At 52.1% G+C, this 24,572-nt stretch overlaps 3 protein-coding genes across 3 annotated transcripts; 1 reads left to right on the top strand and 2 right to left on the bottom strand.

Annotated features, from left to right (window-relative positions):
- Window positions 1-677: 677 nt before the first annotated feature.
- Window positions 678-4,452, bottom strand: Tmem238 (transmembrane protein 238). The gene is made up of 2 exons (XM_078031416.1): window positions 3,761-4,452; window positions 678-793 (listed from the first exon to the last, which is right to left on the bottom strand). Exon 1 carries the CDS (start codon window positions 4,287-4,289, stop codon window positions 3,768-3,770), a length of 522 nt encoding a protein of 173 aa, XP_077887542.1. The 5' UTR covers window positions 4,290-4,452; the 3' UTR covers window positions 678-793; window positions 3,761-3,767.
- Window positions 4,453-5,950: 1,498 nt separating this feature from the next.
- Window positions 5,951-8,585, top strand: Rpl28 (ribosomal protein L28). Its single transcript, XM_005341576.5, has 5 exons — window positions 5,951-6,107; window positions 6,451-6,539; window positions 6,635-6,758; window positions 8,158-8,276; window positions 8,455-8,585. The coding sequence occupies exons 2-5, from the start codon at window positions 6,459-6,461 to the stop codon at window positions 8,542-8,544; spliced, it is 414 nt and encodes a 137-aa protein (XP_005341633.1). The 5' UTR covers window positions 5,951-6,107; window positions 6,451-6,458; the 3' UTR covers window positions 8,545-8,585.
- A 7,460-nt stretch (window positions 8,586-16,045) lies between these two features.
- On the bottom strand, window positions 16,046-20,975 carry Ube2s (ubiquitin conjugating enzyme E2 S). The gene is made up of 4 exons (XM_005341577.5): window positions 20,766-20,975; window positions 20,016-20,163; window positions 18,163-18,353; window positions 16,046-16,531 (listed from the first exon to the last, which is right to left on the bottom strand). Exons 1-4 carry the CDS (start codon window positions 20,766-20,768, stop codon window positions 16,205-16,207), a joined length of 669 nt encoding a protein of 222 aa, XP_005341634.1. The 5' UTR covers window positions 20,769-20,975; the 3' UTR covers window positions 16,046-16,204.
- Window positions 20,976-24,572: the final 3,597 nt, after the last annotated feature.

Raw genomic sequence — 24,572 nt, 5'->3', positions numbered from 1 at the left:
TGGACCTGGGGTAGGGTGCATGTGCTTGAGGGAGACTGAGGGTCAGACCTGAGACTGGGAGCTGTGAGCATAGGGGTGCGCCCAAGGGGGTCTGGAGTGACAGCATCCTGGGGGAGTGGGCCGACCTGAGCTCAGTGGCCCCAGGCTGAGGGGCACAGGCCTAGGGGGCTGCAGCGAACCTGAGGTAGAGCTGGGATGAGTGGGGGCTGCGGGCCACCTAAGCAGGACGTGGGGGAGGACGCACACAGCCATGGAAACGTGTCCCCAGCTGTCCTGCTGTAGTGGAGTGACTGGCCAGTGCCCCCTCCAGCCCTGTGGGCTGCTCGCCCCCAAGGCTGAGCTGGGCAGGGCACCAGTGCGGCAGAACATGGGCTTTCCCCAGTGGACAGCTTTGGCTCCCAGGCTCCCCACCGGCTGGTGAAAATTCCTGTAGAAGTGTGCGGCCGTGGGAGACTCCTGCCCAGCTGGCCTGACCCCTGCCTTGCGTGTTTCACCCAGTACACATCTGAAAACCCAAGGTGCCTGTGTCTGCCTTGGAGAGGACCCAGGCCGCCTTGGGGTGCCAGGCGGAGGCAAGGGTCTGGGCTTGAGGTCCTTTCCTTCACCGCTGCCCTCTGATGCCTTTGGGCTTCCATCCCACTCCAGCACAAGCCCCTCTCCCAAACAGGCAAGTGGTATTGTAAGGCAGAGCTGTTTATCCGAGTGAGGACACTGGGGACAGACGGGTGCACTGGTGGTCAGCCGGGGGAGGGGCAGCTGCACTTCTCAGTGGTGTCCTGACTGGCGAGGTCATCTGTAGGAGGGAGGGTGGGGTTAGTGACTGCTCAAGATTGCCTCCTCTCCATCCCAATGTCCTGGGCCCCCTACCAGTGGCAGGGGTGGACGCAGGGAACCCCTCACACCCTGGCGCACATCCTGGCTCATCTGTGTCTCCCTTCCTGCTGCAGACCCCAGTGTGTGCACGCATGCGCGACTATGTGTGCCTTCAGCTCACTGGAATTCATAGGACCAGGGAGAGGCAGAGGAGAGTGACAGAGGCGCAGAGACAGAAAAGGACCTGGAGACAGAAGCAGAGGTGAAGAAAGCAGAGATAGAGAGGGGGGAAATAATGGCGGGAGGGTGGCTCTGCCCTTCTCATTTTGGCCTCAGAGGGATAGGGGTGCTGTGGAGGTAGAGCGTGTCCTTTGTCAGAATTCAGGTTTGGGCTGGAGATGCGATGGTGTGGCACACACCTATGATCCCAGCGACTGGGGGGGCTGGGGCAGTGCAATGGCACGTTCAAGGCCAGCGACTTAGAGAGACCCTGCTCATAACCAAAAAATAAAAAGGGCTGGGGATGTAGCTCAGTGGCACAGTATTCCTGGGCTCAATCCTCAGTACTGGGGCAGGGGGACCCCCAAACAAACAACTCTCCATGTGCTGGCAGCACCTCACCCTCCCAGGGAAGGAGGAGCCCTTGTTTGAATGCCTCCCTTTCCTCCTGAGAGGGGCCTGGCTCAAGGCAGCAAGGTTTAAGGCTCTGGTGGGCAGTTCCAGCAGTGCAGATCCACTGGCTGGGGTGGCCTTGCGGGCCATGTCAAGGATTTTCAAAGGTCGTTTTAACTAAGACGGTTAGTTTTGCATGATATGCCAAATTTTGCAGTGGCTCATGTTTCCCCTACTTACACATATAGTTGTTCATCCTTTTAAATTTTATTTTTTGGTGCTAGGGATTGAACCCAGGGTCTTATGCCTGTTAGACAAGCATTTGACTACATGCCCCAGCCTTTTGATTTTCTTAAAATTTGAGACAGGGTCTCACTAAGTTGCACAGACTGGCCTTGAGCTTGTGATCCTCCTGCCTCAGCCTCCTAAGTAGCTGGGGTTGCAGGTGTGCACCACTGCACTGTGCCTGGCTCTAGCCTTCCTTTTTCCCTTTCCTTTTTTTTTTTTTTTTGACAGTTTTTTAAAAATATGTGTGTGTGTGTGTGTGTGTGTGTGTGTGTGTGTATGAGAGGGGGGAAGTTGTAGGTAGACACAATATTTCTATTTATTTTTATGGGGTGCTGAGGATTGAACCCAGAACCTCACACATGTGAGGCAAGTGCTCTACCACTGAGCCACAACCCCAGTCCTAGACACAGATTATTTAGGTAAGAGTGTGGGCTCTCTTAAGTGAGAAGCAAGGCTTTCGGCTTTATTCTTTCTCAAACTAGCTTACTCATTTGAACTCAGAGCATAGGATATGGTGAATGACCATTTTCTCAATTCTCACAAATAGTTTATAACTAGTATCATTCTGGATGCATGAGAAAAATTAACTCATCAGAGAGAATCTCTCTGGGTTCACATCTTTTATGGGACTCCCATGTGGAACATGTAGTCACCCATCAGCAAACCCATCCTCTCATTCATCCACCCACCACACATCAGCTCAAACCATCCACCCACACACCCATTCACCCATCTACCCATCCAGCTAAACCACTCACCCACTCATTCATCTACCCACCCACATCTGCCCACTAAACAACCAATCCATACACCCATCCATCAACCAACTCATGCATTCACCCATCTACTTATTGACCCACCTACCTACCCAGCCCCAACATTTACAGGGTTCAGACTTTTTGCTGGGCAATGTTAGGAAGAGACACCAAGACCCAGGCCTTACCCTTAAAGAGTCCCTGGCAGTGGGAGAGACAGTGCCAACACACAAAGCACAGCCATCCAAGCAGAACTGGAAACTCAGACAATAGGAAGACTCAGAGGAGGGCAGAGAAGAGGGGCTGGCGCTTAAAGGTTGTGCTAGGAGTTTTCTGGGTAGAGGGCAGACAGCAAGGACACTCCCCACGTAGAGGGGATGCACAGAGGTCACTGCAGAGAAGGCAAGAAAATGGCCTGGGCTTAACCAGAGGGCAAGAAGGATCCACGGCAGGTCCTTGAGCAGAGGCGGACAGGCAAGCTGGTGTGTTTAGGAAAGAGGATACAGTAGTAATTCCTCCTCATCCATGTGGAATACGTGGGATACGTGCTGACATTCCAGGGATGCCTGAGGCCAGGCATAGCACTGAACCTTACATAAGGTAGAAGGTAAAGGAGAAAGGGGAGGGAACAAGGGCGGTTCCACTCCTCCTGCCTCCGTTGGTCCTTCTCATAGGACTACTTGTCAGGAAAATCCGAGCTCCTCCACCTATGTGTCGCATGATCTTGGGCAAAGGTGGCAGCTTTATTGACCTTAGTTTACCCCCTGTAGAATGGGGATAATAACAGTAATCTCAGGCACCCAATCCCCTGAGAGAATTAAATGGGGTCGGCATGGGCTGGGGATGTGGCTCAAGCCGTAGCGCGCTCGCCTGGCATGCGTGCGGCCCAGGTTCGATCCTCAGCACCACATACCAACAAAGATGTTGTGTCCGCCGAGAACTAAAAAAATAAACATTAATATCTCCTCTCTCACTCTCTCTTTAAAATAAATAAATAAATAAATAAATAAATAAATAAATGGGGTCGCTTGAGGGTGGTATTTCCGAGTGCTGGGAGTGCCTAACCTTGACCACCCCACCTCCGGACTCACGTCCAGTTGCGGGGATCATTGGTGCCCTCCAAGTCTGCACCTACGCCGGCGGTCTCTGAGTCTCCGTGCCTCTGGCTTCTGTTACCCTGCCTCAGTCCCCTCCAATCTCCGTCTCCTGCGGTTCCTGTCTCCCTCGCCCCTCGCGGTCGCCATCTCTCCTGGTCTGTTTCCACCTCCACGTCTCCGCCGGACTCCGCTCACCTGGGGCTCACTCGTTGCCAGTGCCTGCAGCCCCCGGCCCGGCCTCGAGCGTGGCGAGCTGCAGGCGCACGCGACGGGCGCCGGCGGCGGGAGGCCCGGGCGCGCGGGCGGTTCGGCGAGCTCCGAGGGAGCCGGGCGCTGCGCGCGGGCCGGCGGCGGGCGCCGACCAGCGGCGGGACAGCTTGCGCGCCAGGCGGGCGAGCGCCGAGGGCCGCAGGCCGTAGTCGCGCTCGAGCTCCTGGCGCGAGATCTCGATGTTGCCGGTGTACCAGAGGATCCAGCCGAGCAGGCTCAGGAAGACGAGCAGCGCGCCCGAGTAGATGAGTAGGTCGCCGAAGTCGCGGCCGCGCACCTGCAGTTGCGCGAATACGCCGGTCAACAGCGCCGCCATGCCCGCCACGTCCAGCGCCACGGCCAGCAGCAGCGCCATGCGGCAGCGGCCCAGGCCGGCCGCAGGGGCGGGCGCCGTGGCGGCTCCTGTCACCGGCGGGGCCCCCTGCGAGGCGCACGCCGCCGGCACCGCCGCCATGGCCTCGCCCTGCTAGCCGCGCGCTCTGGGAGAGAGCGTTCCGGGGTGCGGCCACCCGGGGCGGGGTCTGGGGCCCGAGCCAGGTGTACCCGGGGCCCGCTGGGTCACCTGAGCTGAGCCGGGCGCGGCGGCCCGGGGCCTGACTGAGGGCCTGTGCAGCCCGACCCTCAGGGGCCTGTGCTGGTGCGGATATGGCTGGTCAGGGTGCCATAGGTCATGGAGCGCCAGGCAAATTCCTGGTGGAACTTCAGGGTGCCACGATGGAGACAGCAGGGCGTTGTTCTCTGCAGTGCCCACATCCCCATGGTGGACACTGCCGGGGTCAGAAACAAGAGCAGTTAAGGCCCCCGGACTCCAAGGAGCTCTGGGATGCAGAAAATGAACCTCCATAAGGGAGGAAAGGGCGGAGGCTTTCTCTCACTTTCCTTTTTTGGTGCTGGGGATCAAACCCTCAGGCCTCATGCATGCTAGCATCGGCCTACACTGAGCGACACCGCCCCAGTCCCTTTGTCTAGACTTCCCCAGGCGCAAAGATGGAACTCCCTCTCTGGAGGGACTGATATCCATCAGACCTAGAGTGTGCTAATGGACATAGCAGGACAAGCCCGAAGGTCAGGGCTTATTACCGTGAAGGATGAAGCCAAGGGCACAGATGTGGACAGGACAGGGTCCCGCCCTCAAGGAGCTCCCAGAGAAACCGAGTCAAGGTGCAGCCATAGAGGTGGCACGGGCACTTTCACTCCTGGGGTCTTTAGTAGGTGTCTCCTAAGGGGCTCCCCCCAGGCCAGGCCTAGCTAGGGAAGCTGAGGACACACATCTGGTAGGGCTCCATCTGGTAGGGCTCCATCTGGTAGGGCTCCTCTCCCCAGCCTGACTCTGTCCACGGGCTTCCAAGGAGCCAATGCGGGTAACTAGGGCGGAGGCATTGAGGCACAAGCAAGAGCCTAGGTGAACCGCCCTGGAATACTAAAGGGAACCAGACACAGTCACAGGTAAAGCTCCCTTCCTTCAAACAAACTAGTCCTTAGAGGAAATTCACTCTCCCCTGGGGTGACAGTCTGAGAGACAGTTATGTCTAGGTTCTCCCCAAACTCCAGGTAGCAATTTTAGATTTCAAGAAGATTGGGGTACATTTGCTAGGAGGGACTAAAGGATTAGACGAAGGCTTCCGAACGTTGCCGAATGGAAACCGAGTGTTTCTGAAAAGATCCGAACCATGCTTGGGTGACTGGGGTAAAAAGCAGCTGGCTGACCCTTCTGAGCGACTTCGGACATTCCGAAAATGCCCGAGCGAGGCTCAGTGTCCCCATCGGGAATAGTCGAGGTCCTACGAAGAAGAGCGGAAGAATCCGAAGACGCCAGGGTTATGTTTAAATCACACACTCTTTCAAATTCACAAGAGTTTATTTATTGCCCACTATGTGCCGCACACAGTGCCAAGCGCTGGGTGAGCAATACTGGAGATGTCTTTGAGAAATAGGTCTCGAGGTTTCTCGAATTGGTTCCACTCGGAATCCACCGTAGAGTTCCGAAAATTTCCGAGCGACCACGGAACCGAGGCTTTCCACGGTCGAGAACACGCCTCCTCTTTTTTACCCGAGGATTTCCGAAGGCTCCCGAGCGGTACGCGACTGTTGGCGGATATAGCCGAAAGCCCCGGAGCCGCCTCGGAGGCGGGGCCGAAAGGAGGGAGGAAGCGGAGGCCAGCGACTTCTGGTACGCGCTCGGAGGGGAAGCGGAAATGCGTATGCGGTATTAAAGGCGTGGCTCCGCCCCATGCGTGCCTCTTTCCGTCTCCGGTCGTCGTAGCGAGAGGAGGTGAGCGTGCGCTCTCCTTCCCCCCCTTCCCCGGCGCGGCCGCCATCTCTCGCTAGCCGTGGGGTGTGAGCTGCCCGGCCTGGCCCCTCTTTGCACCTGGGGTCTCTGGCGGGCCCCACCTCTGTCACCCGTAGTTGTGGAGTCACGTTCTTCCCCTCCCCGGTCCCTACAGACGCGGCCGCCCCGTTCGGTCCGCCTCCTGGGGTCATCAGCCCCTCCCGACGGAGGCTTCTGCCTGCCCCGGGGGCACGTGGGTCAGGGTCCCTGTGCCGACGAGGCGCGGTGCGCCAGCGCCGGCCTGCTGGTCGGGCTGACGCCTCGCTCTTGCTCGCTTTCTTGGCAGCCTGCACCATGTCGGCGCACCTGCAGTGGATGGTCGTGCGGAACTGCTCCAGCTTCCTGATCAAGAGGAATAAGCAGACGTACAGCACCGTGAGTGGGCCGGGGCGGCTGGCCACCGCGAGAGGGTTGGGGGCGCCGCCTCCGCGTGTCTCTGGCGGCAGTGACATTCCCTGCACCTTTCCCAGGAGCCCAATAACCTGAAGGCCCGCAACTCCTTCCGCTACAACGGGCTGATTCACCGCAAGACTGTGGGCGTGGAGCCCGCGGCCGACGGCAAAGGCGTAGTGGTGGTCATGAAGCGCAGATCTGGTGAGCGTCGTCGGATAGGGGCCCTTTCCCGGGCTGGGAACTGGGTTCCCTCGGGCCAGCGGACGGGTTCTTCCGGGGAATGGAGCGTGCCTGGAAGCCCCTTCCCTCTGCCCCATCTGAGCTGGCTAGGTCACATCTTGTTTCTTTACCTGTAAAGAGAAACTAACAGAACCCGAGCTTCAGAGGGTTGTTGAGACGGTTCAGTTGCTGGGTTGTGCAGTTGTGTGACATTTTCAGATGTCCTCAAGACAATTCAGGTGGGGTGATGTCTTGGTCTCACTGATGTGAAAATTGAGACAAATAAGGAACTGTCTCTTTCCCTGTAGAGAGGATACGCTGGGTCCAAGTATCAGTTTGACATCTATCCCAGAGTTCTGCTGGCTGAGCTAAAGAGAAGGGGTCCTGAAGAGCCCACCCTGCTAAACTGTGCTCTCAGGCAGATAGGCTTGTTTTGTTTTGCCCAGAGTACTTGTGGGAGGTCAAGGGAGGCAGGGATCTGCTGTGGGATACCCACCTCCACCTGAGGTTTTTAAGATAAGAAGTTTTCCTTGGGTTCTCAGTGGGACTGGCTTCTGTTCTGGCTCAATGCCTGGTGACCTCAGTGACTCCTGCCCATCCTGGAGGGAGATAGTGTCTCTTCTCGGGAGCATCGCAGCGCAAGGAGTCACCAGTTGATTTCCCTAGTGGACTTCAGAGTTCTCCTGAGGACCATTCTGGAGCCATACATCTTAAGAACTTTTGATTCCTCTCTTGAATTGTTGAACACATGAGTGCCTTTTGGGGGCTAAAAATCCACATGGTGACAGCCTGGTGTCTTGGGGAAGCTGTTTATGTCCCAGTATCGGGAGCATGATTCTGGCTAGGCTTGTTAGTTCTAACTATGTCCTGATGGATGGCTGCTTCCTGATACAAGAAAAGGACATTTTCACATGAACGGTATTGGGAGAGCTTTGAAGAATTTTGAAGATCTTTTTGATGCCAGATAACGAAGCCCAGACTTGGTTTTGGCTTTTCTTGGCATCTGGGTCCTACCATGCTAAACACTCTTGCTCCTTCAATATTGTTCCAGACTGCATAGCCTGGGCCCTGGAACACTGGGATATTGTGGTTATGGGGTCTAGCTTAGGAACAGCTATTTCTGCTACATGGGGCCTTGAGAATCCGTATCCTGTTGCCTCTGTTGTATTTCAGACCACTGTGAGGCCCTTGGCCTGAGTGTCTCGTGGATAGGCAGGCTGGCTGCTGGTCTGGTCCAGGAGGCTGGGGGGATGGCTGGGCAATAGTTTGCTCAGACTCACAGCCAAGGGTGCTTTGACTCTTGGGGTGAGATTGTATCCTCTTACCTGGGAGGCACACTAGGGCCTAGGCAGTTGAACTGACCCACAGACTCCCTCACCAGGCCAGCGAAAGCCAGCTACTAATTATGTCCGGACCACCATCAATAAGAATGCACGGGCCACACTCAGCAGCATCAGGCACATGATTCGCAAGAACAAGTACCGCCCGGACCTGCGTATGGTGAGTGTTCAGAGGGCCTCTGGGTAAAGGGGGGAGGCATGGGCTGGGAAGGTCAGGGACCTTTCCTTTGAGCTCCACCCCAGGGACACCCCACCACCACCACCGCGTGGACCTGGGAGGCAGGCATTTGGGGTGGCCCGAGCCTGTTAGCTGAACCCCACACTGCCCTTGCCCTCAGGCTGCCATCCGCAGAGCCAGTGCCATCCTGCGCAGCCAGAAGCCTGTGATGGTGAAGAGGAAGCGGACGCGCCCCACTAAGAGCTCTTGAGCCTCAAGCCTTCTAAAGCAATAAAGACGCAGCTGACTTTCTTTGGCCCTCTGTGTTGTCACTCAGGCAACTTCACTAAATCTCTTAAGTGTCCGAGTGTTTTTCTGAGGGGATAGTCGGGGCTGGACATGCAGGAAGGTGGGCAGGCAACTTTGCAGAAAAGACTTGCCTGTCTCTTATCTAGACACTCCTTTCTGGAGCCCCGTGGGGGTGAGGGTTCTTCCAGCCTGGAATGGTAGCAGCCAAGGAGCTGTGGGCCCTGATGGTGCTCTCAGCCCAAGTCTAAGTCCTTGGTATCACAGTAGGGTTTGGGACCCTGGAATCTGGTGGCCCACAGGAGTGAAGTCCTCTGATGAGAGAGTCCTGCATGTCCTGGGTCTGAGCTGCAGGGGGCTACCTCATGTGGCCCCATCTTGGAGATGGGCACTTAGTCCACACTGGGTACCCAGTAGGGGGGCCAGCAGCCAGCCTCATAAATGCCCCGCCTCCTTGAGGACAAGATAGGTGGTCCCAAATGGGAGGCTCTTTGTCAGGTCTCAGCTTAGTGTCTCCTTTGAAGAGATCTTCACTGATGTATGTAGTTTCTCCTGGGTTCCCCAGCTCTTTGTGTGTTTGCTTCTTAGTGTTTGTTGTTATAACCAGTGACATCGGGACCTGTGTGCACACTGAACATGGGCTGCCAGAGTCCTGCCACTGACTGGGCTATTTCACCTCTGCTACCTTGCCAGAATGAAGTGGGTTAATGAATCCAAGGAGCTGAGGACAGGGGCTGTAGGTAGTTAAGCGCTTAGTAATAATTAATGGCCTGTATACTAGAACATGTACTGTGAGAAGCAGAACCTTGTCTCCACTTTTGATTATGTCCAGATGTGTCTACCCAGTGACGCAGCTCAAAGTACAGTTTGTACTGAGTGCATGCCACTTGTACCATCTTAAGAGTCAAAAAGATCAAAAGTTGACTCATTGGAAGTCGGGGATCATTTGCACACAGACACATAGGTGCTTTTGTACCCCTAGTCACCTTGTGAGGCAGGTGTCAGCCCCATAGTACCAATGGAGTAGGTCTAAATGGGGAAAATGTTACCCATGTTGATCCTGCCATGCTTCCTGTGTGCCAGTCATGAGCCAAGAATCTAACATCCCAATCCCTGGCCACAAAGGGAGTCCACGTCCAGACCTCAACCCAACCTCCACATCAGCCTTACCCGGTTCAAAAACCCTGCTGCATTATTGACAACCCTTCTGTCTTCCTGGACCATTGCTGCCACACCCTGCCTTTTCCCACTCAGATCACTAACCCAGATCAAGAGGGATGTTGTCAGAGTTGGGTGGCTTAAACTTGCTTAAACCTCCCATCCTTCCCACCTCAGGAGGCCCACCTCTTGGCTTACCTCACCTCTGACACTGGTCTGTGCATGTGGTTCACTGGTTCATTCTGCCACGTCACCTAGTGAGGCCTCTCCACACCAGTGAAACTTGAAAGCCCTCCCCAGACCCTTGCTTCAGTTCAGCATTAAGGTGCAGTCAGTCTTACTTGTCTACCTGTGTGCTGGTGAGTAGGACCCAGCAAAGGTTCTGCCAGCCTTCTGACCCTGGCTGAAGCAGAACTGCCCAAGTGCATGCATGAAAAGATGGCAGATGTGTGTGGTTTTTAGCCAAGTTTTTTTTTTTTCCCCCACATACCGAGATTGAACTTGAGCACACATCCCCAGCCCTTTTTATTTTTTGAGACAGGATCTCACTAAATTGCTTAGTGTCTCCTTATCTAGACAATCCTTTCTGAAATGCTTAAAGAATCCTAACTGGCTGGATTTGAACTCTTACCCTCCTGCCTCAGCCTCCTGAGCTGCTGGGATTACAGGCATGCATCATCACACCCAGCTCCAAGATTTTTTTTCTCAACAATTTTTCAACTGAGAATTAATGTAAGATTCGCCCTTTTATTTTTTGTTAATTAATTTTTGGTACCAGGGATTGAACCCAGGATTACTTAATCACTGAGCCATCCCAGAGCTTCATTTTTTGAGACAGGGTCTTGCCAAGTTGCTGAGGCTGACTCGACCTGCAATCTTCCTTCCTCAATTTCCCCAGCCACTGGGATTATAAGCATGTGCCACCATGCCCAGCTCTCTCTTTTATTTTGATACAGAGTCTAGTTTGCTGAGGCTGGCTTTGAACTTGGCAATCTTCCTTGGGCCTTTCAAGTTGCTGGGATTGCCACCATGCCTAGCCCAAGTTCACCTTTTTTTGGTGCACAATTCAGTAATTTTTAGTCTATTCATAGTAAAGTTGTGTGGTCACAACCACTAGTTCCAGAACATTTTCATCATCACAAACAGGACTCCACATCTTGAAACATTCCCATCCTCCACCTCCCTCCAGCTTTGGCAACTGCCAGTTGCCGTGTGCAGGCAGCAGACATCTTGTATGAATGGGTCGAGCACAGTGTGACCTGTGGTGCCTTGGCATCCTCTGCTAGCCCAGTGCTTTGCTCCCGTGTGGAGGCCGCCTCACTTGGCACTCTGTGCTCATCTTGTTGACATGGGGCTCACAGTATGTCTCCCCATTTGCCTGGAAACAGAGGAGAGTGTATGCCTGGGCTTTCTTCTTGCCTGCCCCCTGCCAGCACGCAGCACAATTCCTGGCACAGGGATGGTGCTCAGCCAGCAAATGTGTAGGTCCATGTCACCATACTCCTACTGGGGACAGTTCCGGTTTTTGCTACTATATTTCAGAGTACTCCCAGTGGACTCCCACAGGGCACACTTCATTCTCCCAGCAATATTGTGTGACTACCTGTCAACACATGAGGCTTGCCAACCAGGGATGCTCCACCAAGCCTTGGCATCGGGCATGACTCAAGGCCTCAGTAAGACACCTGCCTTACAGAATATTCCAAGGGCTCCAGAGTTATACCTCCCAGGAACCAGTCATGGGCCAGAGTTCCTGGGACGGGCTTGCTTCGAAATGTGCAGGGTTAGAGCAACCCAGGTCTACTGAGTTAACCTGCTCTTGACCCAGACTCTCTTACAACAAAATGACAGATTTGTCTTAGGGACTATGTGTAGCATACTGGTTAACGAGATTCAGCTACAGGTCCCAACCTCTCAGGAGGCTAAGGCAGGAGGATAGCAAGTTCAAGGTTAGCCTTGGCAACTTAGTGAGATTGTGTCTCAAAATGTAAAATCAAAAGGTTGGAGGTATACCTTATCGGTAGAACTCCCTGGGTTAAATTTCCAGTACTGGGGGCGGAAAAGAGGAATGCATACCTTCAACAAGGTTTTACCATCTCACTGTTCCAGTTAGAGCACATGAGATTTTCTATTGTTCCACAACTTTGTAAACACTTGGTATTATCAGATTTTATAATTGTTGGTAATTTCTTTTTTTTTTTGAGAGAGAGAGAGAGAGAAAATTTTTATATTTATTTTTTAGTTTTCGGCAGACACAACATCTTTGTTTGTATGTGGTGCTGAGGATCGAACCCGGGCCAAACGCATGCCAGGCGAGCGCGCTATCGCTTGAGCTACATCCCCAGCCCAATTGTTGGTAATTTCATGGGAGTATAGTGGTATCAATTTTGGTTAACATTTTTCATTTTTCCAATCAGTAATGATGTTGAATACCTTGTTATGTGTTTAGTAGCCATCTGCATTTCTTCTTTTGTGAAGTGCTCACTTAAGTCTTTTTGCTGACTTTTCCATTGTATTGTCCTGTCCTTATTGATTTGTAGAAACTCTTTATAATATTTTGGATGAGTCTTGAGTTGTATATTTCCAGATGTCTTTTATCATGCTGACTTGTTTTTCCAGCTTTTTGTTGGTCTTTAAGTAGTGGGGATTGACCCCAGTGATGCTTTAATACTGAGCTACATCCCCAGCCCCTTTTATTGAGACAGGGTCTCCCTAAGTTGCTGAGGCTGGTTGCAAATTTGCAGTCCTCCTGCCTTAGCACTCCCAAGTCTACAGGAGTGCACCTCCAAGCCTGGATAGTTTTTTTTTTTTTTTAATATTTATTTTTAGGTATAGATGGACACAACACAATGCCCTTTTTTTTTTTTTTTTTTTGGTGCTGGGGATTGAACCCAGGGACTTGTGCATGCTAGGCAAGCACTCTAGCAACTGAGCCATATCCCCAGCCCCTAAAAGAAAATTCACTGAGGTCTACTTTACACAAAGTAAAACATTATTTTAAAAATAGAGAGAGCTGGGCTTTGTGGTACATGCCTATAATTCCAGCTACTCAGGAGGCTAAGACAGAAGGATCCCAAGTTGGAGGTTAGCCTCTCAACTTGTGAGACTGTCTCAAAAAATAAAGACTGGGGATGTATCTCAGTGGTAAAGTGCCCCTGCCTTCAATCCCTAGTACCATAATAAAAAAAAAAAAATAGGGCAGAGGATATAACTCAGTGTAAGAGCATCCCTGAGTTCAATCCCCAGTAATGAAAAAAACATAGTGTGATGTCTTTATACACGTTTATACACTCATGTGACCACCACTGTCAACTAGAATATGCCTATCACCCCAAAATTGTTCTCATAGCTGAACATTTGATTCACCCGATTCCAGAAAACCAATGTCCTTTCAGTTATTAATTTTTTTAAGAGAGAGTGAGAGAGGGAGAGAGAGAGAGAGAATTTTAATATTTATTTTTTAGTTATTGGCAGACACAACATCTTTGTTTGTATGTGGTGCTGAGAATCGAACCTGGGCCGCACGCATGCCAGGTGAGCACGCTACCGCTTGAGCCACATCCCCAGCCCCTCAGTTATTAATTTTCATATAAATGGAATCAAGTATTCTTTCACTTTTTTTATATGCCTAAGCTCAGCTTATATATATTCTAGAAGATTCATGTTGAAGTCATTATGTAAATGTGGCATGTTTTTCTGTTTCTTGTGTAAATATCCAGGAACAGAATTGCTGGGTCATGTGTGAATTTTTTTCTTTTCTGTGGTCATAGGGATTGAACCCAGGGCCTCATACATGCTAGGCAAGTGCTGTACATTGAGCTAAATCCCCAGCCCCCCCAATTTAAAAAAAAATGTCAATTTTTAATTTTTTGTATTTGTAGATTGACAGCATGCCTTTATTTTATCTATTTGTGGAGCTGAGGATCAAACCCAGCACCCCATACCTGCTAGGCAAGTGCTCTACCACTGAGCTACAGCAGCCCCACATACTGTTTTTAGTGACTGCCATTTAGGTCCGGTGGGTAATAAGTGAGGGTCCCAGTTGCTCTGCCTCCTTGTCAGACTTAGTATCAGTATTTTGCCTGTTCTAGAATTTCATATTTCTTTTCAATTTTAGCTGACTTCATGGATGTCAAGCCATGGAGGATTTCATTGAGAAAATTTTAAAACATGAATTCAACACAGGGCCACTCAGATCATCTAATCCTGTGTATATCTGGATAATTCTTGTTTTTTGAGGGATTTGTCCTTTTAATATAAATTGCAATTTTACTGCTATCAAGTTGTCTATCATATTCCCTTACTCTTTAATGTCCTTAGGATTTGACCTGGTAGTGATGCTTACTTCTTTCATTTTTTATACTGGCAAATCATATTTACTTTTTTCTCAGTATCACTAGAGGTTTGTCAATTTCATTGCCTTTCTCAATGAATTAGCTTTCTTTTCATTGAGGTACTGGGGATACAGCCCAGGGCCTGCCTTGCTCAGGTGTGCTATGCAAGTGCTCTACCACTGAGACACAACCCCAGCCCTTTTGTTTAAATCTTGATTTTTTTTCCCTATAGGCTTTTGTTCCTTTCGTGTGTTGCTGGGGACCCATCCCAGGCCTTGCACTACTGGGCAGGTGCAATACTAGTTGAGTGAGCTACACCCTCAACTCTTCAGGTCCACTATCACAGTCCTTTGTGTTTTTTTTTTTTTTTTTAATATTTTTAGTTCACCTTAGTGGCTTGCTTTTATTTATTTTTTAGTTTTCGGCGGACACAACATCTTTGTATGTGGTACTGAGGATCGAACGCGGGCCAAACGCATGCCAGGCGAGCGCTACCGCTTGAGCCACATCCCCAGGCCCCAGTCCTTTGTTTTATTCCCTGAAGTACCTTCATGTTTTTAAAACAGCACTTCTGTGGTTGCCTTGTGATTACCTTGGGACCTGTTGTCTTCAGGGTCAGTTTTCAGTTCATCCTCTCCTGCTCTTAGTCACCACAGGTCCTTTTACCATGCGCAGCTCAAGGTTTTACTCACAAAAGGCAAAGGCAGCCAAGGGGGCTGGGTTGTGGCTCAGTGGTAGAGCACTTGTCTGGCATGTGTGGGGTACTGGGTTCAACCCCAGCACCATGAGTGTTCCAGTTGCTCGGCATCTGTGTCCATCTACAATAAACTATTAAAAAGGAAAAAGAAAAGAAAGACAACCAAAGTCTCAGAGCTATTTGGGAGGCTGAGGCATGATGGCAAGTTCAAGGGCTGCCTGGGCAATTTAGCAAGATCCTTTAAAAAAAAAAAAAAAAAAGCCTGGGGATATAGCTCAGTGGTAGAGCACCCTTGGGTTCAATCCCCAGCATCAAAATACAAATTGACCAGTTCCACCACGGGAAAAAGTTTTCATCCACCTATGAAGTCTTAGTTGTGTCCTGGTTATTTTCTGCTACTTAGACAATAATTTACTGCTTTCAACTCTTTAACCCAAGCCTATTCAGAGAATAGCAGCGCACATACCACCCTTTGGTGTACACAGCTGGGATAAGCCCTGCCTTCCAGTGAGATCAGACGATGACACCAGGAAGGGACATAACCCTAGTGATTGGGTCTCCAGCCCTTGATTTTGAACTGATTTAAAAGTATCAGGTCTTGGCCTAACTGGAATATTCTTAGAGGGATGGGTTTTAAGTCATTCCTGATGGAACTGATGTGGAGGGGCAGCATATGGGAGCTGAGAAGTCCTCAGCCCCACCCCAAGCACTGAAATAAACCAACAACATATAAGCTTTGTAGAGAGGACTAAGGAGTGTGACTTAATAGCATCAATATCAACCTGTTGAAATCCTGAGCAAGCAGCTCAGCTGTGTTAACTTCTAGCAGAAACCGGAGATGGGTTGTTTGAAGCCTCAGGTTTTGCAATGTTATACAAAGGTATATACAGGATAGGAACCCACAAAGGAAGTCAATATTAAGGCCAGGCCTGGGATTAGACAATGCAGAGGACAGGCCCAGTCCAAGACCAGATAGACAAGCTGATCAGACAAGGCTGAGTGCAAGGCTATTCAGGCCTATGGAGGAAGGTCACTGCAAATCACTGCTCATTCAGAGGCAGAGCAAGGGCAGGACACACAGAGTGCTGGGAGCAGGCTCCAGGGCTCCACCCCATTTTAGCCTGGAAATCCCATTCCCAGAGCACCGAGATGTTCTCAAACCCTACGGAAAGTCCAGTAAACTAGCCTAGGAGCCTTTGAGGACTGGGGGCAGAGCAGGGACACCTCATGCTCTAAACAATATAAGCACAGGTCCCAGCGCACCTGCCAAGCGTAGAAACTGCTTTTCCAACTTTATTTAGAAAAACAAATCCAGGTCCCAGTGTCCCCCATACCCTCCCCCACCCCAGCCATAATTTAAATAATTTAGAGACAGCGTGGGAGGGAAGGGTTAGGAGGTGGGTTGAGCCAGGGATGGGAGGAGGAAGAAAAGCCCACTACAGCCGCCGAAGTGCCCGCTTCTTGTCTGTCTTTTTCTTGGCTGCCAACTTCTTATCGCGCTCACCAGCGTGCTTCTTGGCCATGGGACCATCAGCTCCTCCTAGACCTCCAGGGACCACAGGGTCAGTGGAGGAGGCTGCGCCACTGGCCAGGGCCCGGCTGGCCTCAGCCCGCCCACTGCTGGGCCCACCTGCACCACCGTGGATCTCTGTGAGCAGGCGGGCCCGGGCAGCATACTCCTCGTAGTTCTCCAAGAGCAGGCGACCTGCCTCCTCGTTGAGTGCAGACTCTGGGTTAGGGTGGATCAGCAGGCACTTGATGGTCTGTGGGGAGAGGGTCCAACAGCCTTCAGGGGTTGTCCAGCCTCATGCCCTTCATGCTGGCTTTTCCCTTTCTTAACTCAATACCCGAAGGCCAGTCCCAGCTGCATCCTTGCCTCTGCCCGAGTGGCCAGGCTACTTTCCTGATACCCACAGTAATCGCTCCCATAGGAGCTAATGCTACAGGTAAGCCTGGCCTGGTGGCTTCCTCCTAGTCTCTTGAGGCCTCTCAGAGCCCACTGGTTTAACAGAGGCCTAAATGGAAGAGGGAAGGGACTCAAGGGCACTAAGGACTGGGCTGCTGGGCTCCACAGCTCTGACTTTCTACAACACGGAATGCAGAAATCCAGAGCTGTAACAGGAACCCAAATTTCACAGCCATAGGATTCTGGCAGGGCCCAATAACAACCAAGAGGGAAAGGCATCAGGAGGTAGAATATTAAGAGACTAGTGAGCCAAAGGGAAGTCTTCAGGGCAGGCCAGGAAGGGGACGAGTCCTCAGTACCCTGTCAGCCCAGGTAACAGGTATGATGAGTAACCAGGCCTAAAGTAGCCCCTGGTGGATCCTCTCAAGTGGGTCTGGGCAGAATAGCAACAGCTTCTAAGTATGGAGAGTATCTTCCCCTGACCCCACTTCAGGGGGCTACTATAATATACGCAGAGCACCCAGCCCAGCAGACACTATTGATGAAGACCAGAGATGCAGGGACCCTACAATTTTTACCATGGTACCCTAAACTTGGGGCCTGAATGCCTTGCTACAGGGGCAGGATGAAGCTCAGCATATACCACAGGGCAAGGAAGGTGGAATCCATGGAAAAGGTTTGGGGTTTGGTTACCATTAAACTTAATGCTTTCCCAATGCCCCCAAAGAAACCCCAATTCCCATCTTCCCAACTATCTGGTGAAGGGCTTATTAGAAATTCAATTGAAATTGAAAAGAAAAAAACAGTCTTTTTTTTTTTTTTAAAGCTTGGGGGAGGGACAGGGAAGGCATCAAGTGACCTAAATAGTTTAAGTGGTTTTTAGAGACCATGCACACTGGCCCAGACCAAGGTGTCTCTATTTCAGCCAATGCTGGGATGCTGTGGGCAGTCCAAGAAGCATCCCTGGCCTCACCTCAAGGTGCTAGCAACACCTCTCTCTAGCAGTGACAACCAAAAACCACAAGGCCAGGGGAAAAATCACCCTGGCTGATAAACCGTGTAGGAAACAATCTAGGACAGCGGAGATGGATGCATAGACCTTGTCGTTGTTAAAAAACTGTTGAACAAATTAAAAGGAAAAAGAAGCCAGGCAAATGCCTGTAATCCTAGTTACTTAGGAGGCTGAGGCAGGAAGATTGCAGTAACTTAGCAAGACCCTGTCTCAAAATAAAAAAATTTAAAATAAAATTTAAGGGGGTAGGGGAATCCTCTAACCAGACACTGATGTGTATGTACTTGCCAGGACACTATTCTAATCACAAACCCACCACTTGATCAGTGCCCTAGATCCAACCCTTCCACAATTTTTCTGAAAAATTGGGAACCTGAATTTTTATGTGAAAATCCCCCGTACTTCAGAATTGATTTTAAAAAAGAAAACAAAGCATGTGGCTCCCACGTTACTGGGAAGCCCAGGCCAGAACTCACCAGCAGCACATGTCGGATGCCCAGCTCAGCCGTCCAGTCCCTCTTGAGCACATTGACACAGATCTCACCGTTGGCTCCCACATTTGGGTGAAATATCTTGGTCAGGAAGTAGCCCTTGGGTGGTGAGGCAGGGAAATCCTTCCCCAGCAGGAGTTTCATACGGAAGAGACCTCCAGCATAAGGGGTACCCTCTTGAGTAGAAGGAAGGAGACTGGGTCAGGAGGTTGAGGATCCCAGCACCCCAAGCCCAGTTTCCAGGGTCTGGATGTGAGGCAAGTGCCTGACATCTCCTAGATTGGAGGAATTCTTGAAGGCAGCAAAAAGGTAGTGTACAAGGGGCCATGACTGACACCCCCCCTTGGACACCCCTTTTCTCTCTCTCTCCCAGGAAGCAGGGACCTGATGCCCACTTGTTTTCCTGGTAAATGAAAACAATAGTTTTCAACTCCACAGCCTTTCCCCAGCCCAGTACACAACATCTCCATTTACCTACTGCTGGAGTAGAAAAATGTGGGAATCATGACTGTCTTACCCGTCACATAGCCCCCAAATCCAGCACATCAGCAACTGGACAGATGCCCTTCAGAATCTCCTGAAGGTGACCCCACTTTCAAGTATGGCTTCTCAACAGGCCACTAACTTCTTCCTTGCAGGTCAAAGGAACTAAGTAGGATCTGTCATACCCGTTAACCTCACTACTAGCTTCTTCCCCAAGCTCCTTAGAAGCCTTAGTGTCCCTAAAAGATCTGTTCCCTAACCGCTTCTTTCTATTCCCACTTAACACCCAGATCTGCCTGCTCTAGACCTTACTGGAAGCCTTGCCTCCCCAACTTCTTGACCCTTCACCTTTCAACCATCCTACACAGCAAGATATGAACTCCTGCCAGGAATGGTGGCACACACCTGTATTCCCAGTGGCTTGGGAGGCTGAGGCACTAAGCAACTCAGTGAGATCCTGTCTCTAAATAAATAAAATACAAAATTAGGCTGGGGATGTGGCTCAGTGGTCAAGTGCCCCTGAATTCAATCCTCAGTACCAATAAACAAAGAATTCCTATAGCTGTCAACACTTCAGGAAAATCTCCCTTGATCATATCACCGCTCATAACTAGATCTTTCCTTTATAAGCCCTTGTAAAAACCTTGGCTGATTTTTTTTCCATATTTATTTTTTAGTTTTAGGTAGACACTATATTTTATTTTCTGTGGTGTTGAAGCTCAAACCCAGTGCCTCAAGCATGCTAGGGAAGCACTCTACCACTTGAGCCACAACCCCAGCCCTTGGCTGATGTTTTAAATATTCAAGTGATAACAGAAACATAATTTGCACAAAACAAAGTTCTAAATCTCTCTGCAAAACAAAACAACCAAGTACAATCACTTATCTTCCCACAATGCAGAATTGCTTACGCCCAGCTATATCAGTGTTCCTGATACTAAAAGATGAACTTTCAGATGTGTGGACTACCTTCCCAACTTTTCCAAATATTAGTCCCACCACCTGGAACTCTCTTCCCACTCTTACTTAATCCTACCTACCCATTCTCAGGTCCCAGGAGAGCCACACTTGACAGCCTCACCCCAAAAAACCTAGGTTAAGATCTCCATTATATGCTCTCAGCAAACAAACTTCTCAATGCTTATGGGAAAAGGACGCATGATACCTCATTTGTGGTATCCTGCTGAGTAGGATTGTGGATACAAGAGTGCTATGCCTGCCCTGCCCACCACCAGTCCTCAGCTCCTAACAGGGCCCGGCCTCTGATGATGGGTGCTTTCAAGCCTTGTTTGTTCTAGACCGGGCGACAGAAGATACTAAAAAGCAGCACCTCCCTCTTTCATGCCCACACTCACCAGGGCCCTCGATGGTGACCTGCAGGTCAGTGAGGTCCTCCTCGTTGGGGAAGACCTTGATGCCATCAGGTGGGTCCGTGGTCAGTGTCGTCACTTCCTTGTACACCAGGCGGATGATGTGGGGGGGCAAGTTCTCTACATTGGAGTTCTGAGCATAGTCGGGAGAGGAAGGTGAGTGGCCGGCGAAGCTGGGCTTAAGGATGCCGTGACCCCCCTAGACTTGACCCTACAGGTCTCACTCCTGGGCCCCCAGACCCTCAACCAGAATGCTTTATCGCGGTCCCGGGCAGACCTCCTAAAAGATATGGGGGCAGGTCTCCGAAGGGGCCTCTAATGGCTCCACCCAACTCCGATGTCCCCAAGGCCCGCTCCCAACCCCGCACGGGACCCCAACGGTAGGCCCGAGGCCTAGCACGTTTCCATGTCCCACATCCAGCCTTGGAAAACCCACCCTTGAAATCTCGCCTCAGGCCTGGAAATGGCGGCGGGCGTCTCCCTCGCGGTAACACCCGCAGGCGGGTCGCAGAGCACCCAGACCCTTCCCCGAGCATCTGCGGGTCTTCCTGGCCAGGGCTCCTGCGGGCTGCTGGGGCCCCTGCCCGCCTTCAGAAAGGCCCTTGGGTTGGACCCCAGCCCAAGACCCCCACTGGGTCCTCGCATCTGAGGCCGCCCTGAGAAGCTCCTGGGACTATGCCTCCTTCTCCAGGGAGACCCCGACCACCCCTCTCGGGCCCGGTGGCCCGCGCTTACCATGACTGCGGCCGGTCGGGGGCGGGTCCCCCCGGCCCCCTTCCCGCGCTCTTCGGGCCGCCAGCCGGGGCGGGGGGACCAACTGTGGCCGCTGCGGCCCTGGCGGCCCCGCTCCGCTGCCCGCTGCCTCTGACGCCCACCACACACCGCGCCCGCCGCGCCGCGCCACCCGCCCCGATGCCTGGCCGCACTGAGCCAGCCGCGCGCGCACCTCCGCGCTTTTATAACCGCCCAAAAGCCCCGCCCCGAGGCGCGCCTTGACCCGAGACGTCAGCGCGCACGTTCCTCGGGACTCTACGCACTCGACCCCTTCCCCGCAAACCGCAAGCGTCAGCGAGAGGAGTTCGGGAGGGGACTGCGTGGCGGGCTGGCCAATGAGGGAGCGCGGGGTTCGGAAAGGGGATCCGGGGAAACGGAGGACCTGAGAACCGGAGTGGAAGCGGAAGGAGACCCAGGAGGCGGGGCTGCCGCTGATTGGGCCGTTTGAATGAGAAGCCGCCACGGCCCGCGTAAACGCGCGCGCGTCCTGACGCAGAGGAACTCGCGCACGCGACTAACGGTTGTTCTGTGGCCGGGGAGGAGGAGGAAGCGGGACTGGGTTTTTAAAAGAGTGATGGAAGGCGTTCGGGCCAATAGGAACAAGACTCGCACGGCCAATCCCTGATGAGAGAGGCGGGGCCGGGTAGGACTGGAATCCACCGCCGGGAGCCCAGTTGGACGCGGAGAAACCTCTCCTGAAGTTTTTTGTGTATGCTAAAAAGCTCGCGGTGCCTGTCGGCGCTCCCGCCTCTCCACCAGGGTCGGTGGACCTGGAGTCTCTCGGTGGGGCGCCATTTTGTGCAGGAAGTGACCTGGCACACGTCTGCGTTGAGAAGGCCCACAGACGAGGAAGGCCCCAGTAACCCGAAGGCTTGGACCGCTGGCCCCGCACTGTGTGACCTCGTCCTGCCCAGCTCCGTTTCCTTACGTGGCCAGGGATGGCAGGGAATCTGGGATCCCTAGGGATGGTAGGGCCTTCCCTGGAACTCGCTGTGCCTCCTGTCAGTCAGGTGGACGGGCCAGGGCTCCAGGGCTGGCCTTCCAGAGGTGCCGGGGGAGCTGCCCACCTCGGGCATCTGTGCGGGTCTGCACATCCTCGCACCCTGGGGCACCCACAGCAGTCCCTAGTTTGCTGGCCTTCCCAGCCCTGGACAGGGGCAGCCATATTCGGGCCTAGCCTGGCCACCAGCTTCCCCTCAGGGGCAGTCTTCCTGGAAAAGGAAGGAGGGACGTTTAAGAGAGACCTGCGGCAGAGCAGCAACCTGTAACCATTTCGTGGAGAACTGGCCACAGGTGGGCATCTCACACGCCTGATCACCCGGTTTAGTCAGCTGGGTGCATGATTCCAGCCCATTTAACAGGCAAGGAAACAGGGAGTTGGAGGCCACCCCCAACCTGGGACCAGGTGGAGCTAGTGGTCATCCTGAACACTATCAAAAGACAACACTGGTGACACTAAAGGTTAATATTATGTGGGTGCTGTGTGCCAGGCACCCTTCTAATTTCTTCATACACTTGGTCTCTTGAATCTTGGCAGGTGCATTTTATAATTATCTCTGGACACCTGCATTCATTCACCTGCCATGTGGCTGCAAGAAGCTGAGGGGTCCCAGCAGAAAGTAAAAGGGACAGGACCTGGGCTATCATGGGGGAGCCAGACAGTGAGACCCTAGGTCCTCAGGTGTCATGGCAGTGAATGATGAAGACTAGGACCGAGGTCAGAGTAGAGTGGGTGGGTATCTTGCTTTGGCTGTGCAGGGAGGGCTCTCTAAGGAATGACCTTCAGGGCCGTGGGGAGGTTTGTGGGGAGGTTTATAGGAGAAGCATTTTGAACTCAGGACCTGCCCTGCAAAGGCCTGGTGAGGGAGATCTTGCTGAGTGCTCATGGATCCAGCAGAAGGCCATCAAGACAGGGCAGGAGTGATCATGGGTTCTTGCCAGGGCTTGAGGTCAGGGGAAGAAGTTGATTTATCCTGCAGGGCCTCCTGGGCCATGGTGTCTGTTTTGTTTCTTCTTGGAGCATTGGAGCCACTGGGGAGCGCGACATGCCTCCATCTCCCTTGTGGGCAGAAACAAGGAGGCCAGTAAGCATGTGTGATGGTCCAGGGGGAGTTGGTGGCTCCAGTAGGACTGGTGGCAGTGGATGGGAAAAGGAGTGGGACTCCACAGGGAATGCCCACAGGAACTGGTGTTGATTGGACTGGATGAGGGAGAGGGAAACAGTCACCTGCACCCTGAGTCTTCATCATAACTTTGGACGGGTGACTTCCCTGTAAAGGTTCTTGGACCTTGTGACCCTTTGGGCTTAGTGCCAGCCTACTCAATCTGCCATCACAACTCTAGACAGTGGATGGGTGTGTCTGTTCCTACAAAGCTGTTTCTTAGGACAAGTGGCAGGCATAGGTGGCCCTCAGGCTGTGTTTTCCCGCCCAGCTTTAAACCACAAAGCTGAGGTGCCCCACCCCTGGTTAAAAAAAAAAAAAAAAAACAACCTCAAGGGCCCTCCTCTCCACTGTGTGCTGGATACCCCAATCCTGCAGGGCCTGTGAGCCCTTCTGCCATTTCTCTGAGGTTCCCACGGCAGCTCCTGCCTGTTTCTCAGATAATCCAAGCTTTCCCAGCTGCGTATTCTGGGAGACACTGTTTCCTGGGCCTAATGTGCTTTTCGCTGTCCTTCGTCCTCGGCATCTCCTAGGCTCATTGCAAACCATCACTGGTCACCTCCACTCCCACGCTTTGTTTCCTTCACAGTCTTACTTTTTTTTCCACTTTTTTTAGTTTTAAGTGGACACGATGTCTTTATTTTACATTTATGTGGTGCTGAGGATGGAACCCAGTGCCTCGTGCATGCTAACAAGCGCTCTACCCCTGAGCCCCAGCCCCTCAGGCATTGATCTTTGTGGTCTATCAGAATTGCAGTTATTGGGGACTGGGGCTGTGGCTCAGTGGCAGAGTGCTCTGTGTCACTGTGTGCCTACAAAGCTGTTTCTGAGAACAAGTGGCAGGCATAGGTGGCCCTCAGGCTGTGTTTTCCTGCCCAGCTTTAAACCACAAAGCTGGGGTGCCCCACTCCTGATTAAACAACAACAACAACAAAAAAAACAACCTCAAGGGCCCTCCTCTCCACTGTGTGCTGGATACCCCAATCCTGCAGGGCCTGTGAGCTCTTTTGCATGAGGCACTGGGTTGGATCCCTCAGCACCACATAAAAACAAAGATATTGTGTCCACCTAAACTAAAAAGTTTTTAAAAAAAGAATTGCAGTGATGTACTTGTTTCCCTCAACTAGAAGATCAGTGCCAGGAGAGCAGGGGTCTTGGCAGGGCTCCACCCCTAGCAGAGTGCTGGACAGATTGAAGATGTTGACCCATTCGGTTTATTGAGCACCTACTGTGTGTCAGGCACCAATCTGGATGCAAATGAGGATGCTATGGGCTTGTTGGAGTGAGGGAAGACACACGGAAAGGCAGAACAAGGAGTGCAGACAGGGTCACTCGCCACATAGCACCATTGTGGTTAGTAATGGACTATGTACTTATGGTGGTGGTTCCTCAAGATTGGATTGGAACTAAAGAAACCTATGGCCTAGTGTTTTTACTTCACATTGTATATGTTTAGATACACAGACACCACGGTTATAGTTGCCTGCTGTATACTCAGTGTGGTCGTGCTGCGTGGCTGGCAGCTGTGGAGGGTAGGCCTACCTCATGTCCTAGGTATGCAGGGGCCTGCCCATCTTACATCCTACGTCATTATGTAAGTAAAGGC

This window comes from Ictidomys tridecemlineatus, chromosome 15 (assembly GCF_052094955.1).
Source record: "Ictidomys tridecemlineatus isolate mIctTri1 chromosome 15, mIctTri1.hap1, whole genome shotgun sequence".
Taxonomy (NCBI): Eukaryota; Metazoa; Chordata; class Mammalia; order Rodentia; family Sciuridae; genus Ictidomys; species Ictidomys tridecemlineatus.
Note: the sequence above shows the minus strand (reverse complement) of the source record. Positions and strands in the feature narration are given on the sequence as shown.

What these genes read in the sequence shown, in the direction of transcription:
- Ube2s (XM_005341577.5), bottom strand. An exon ending in GGTCACCATCGAGGGCCCTG is followed by an intron (nt 18,354 to 20,015) that starts GTGAGTGTGGGC and finishes CTTCTACTCAAG; the next exon opens with AGGGTACCCCTTATGCTGGA. An exon ending in GCATCCGACATGTGCTGCTG is followed by an intron (nt 16,532 to 18,162) that starts GTGAGTTCTGGC and finishes CTCTCCCCACAG; the next exon opens with ACCATCAAGTGCCTGCTGAT.
- Tmem238 (XM_078031416.1), bottom strand. Translation starts at nt 4,289, where the DNA reads ATGGCGGCGGTGCCGGCGGCGTGCGCCTCGCAGGGGGCCCCGCCGGTG.
- Rpl28 (XM_005341576.5), top strand. Translation starts at nt 6,459, where the DNA reads ATGTCGGCGCACCTGCAGTGGATGGTCGTGCGGAACTGCTCCAGCTTC. An exon ending in ATAAGCAGACGTACAGCACC is followed by an intron (nt 6,540 to 6,634) that starts GTGAGTGGGCCG and finishes CACCTTTCCCAG; the next exon opens with GAGCCCAATAACCTGAAGGC. An exon ending in GGTCATGAAGCGCAGATCTG is followed by an intron (nt 6,759 to 8,157) that starts GTGAGCGTCGTC and finishes CTCCCTCACCAG; the next exon opens with GCCAGCGAAAGCCAGCTACT.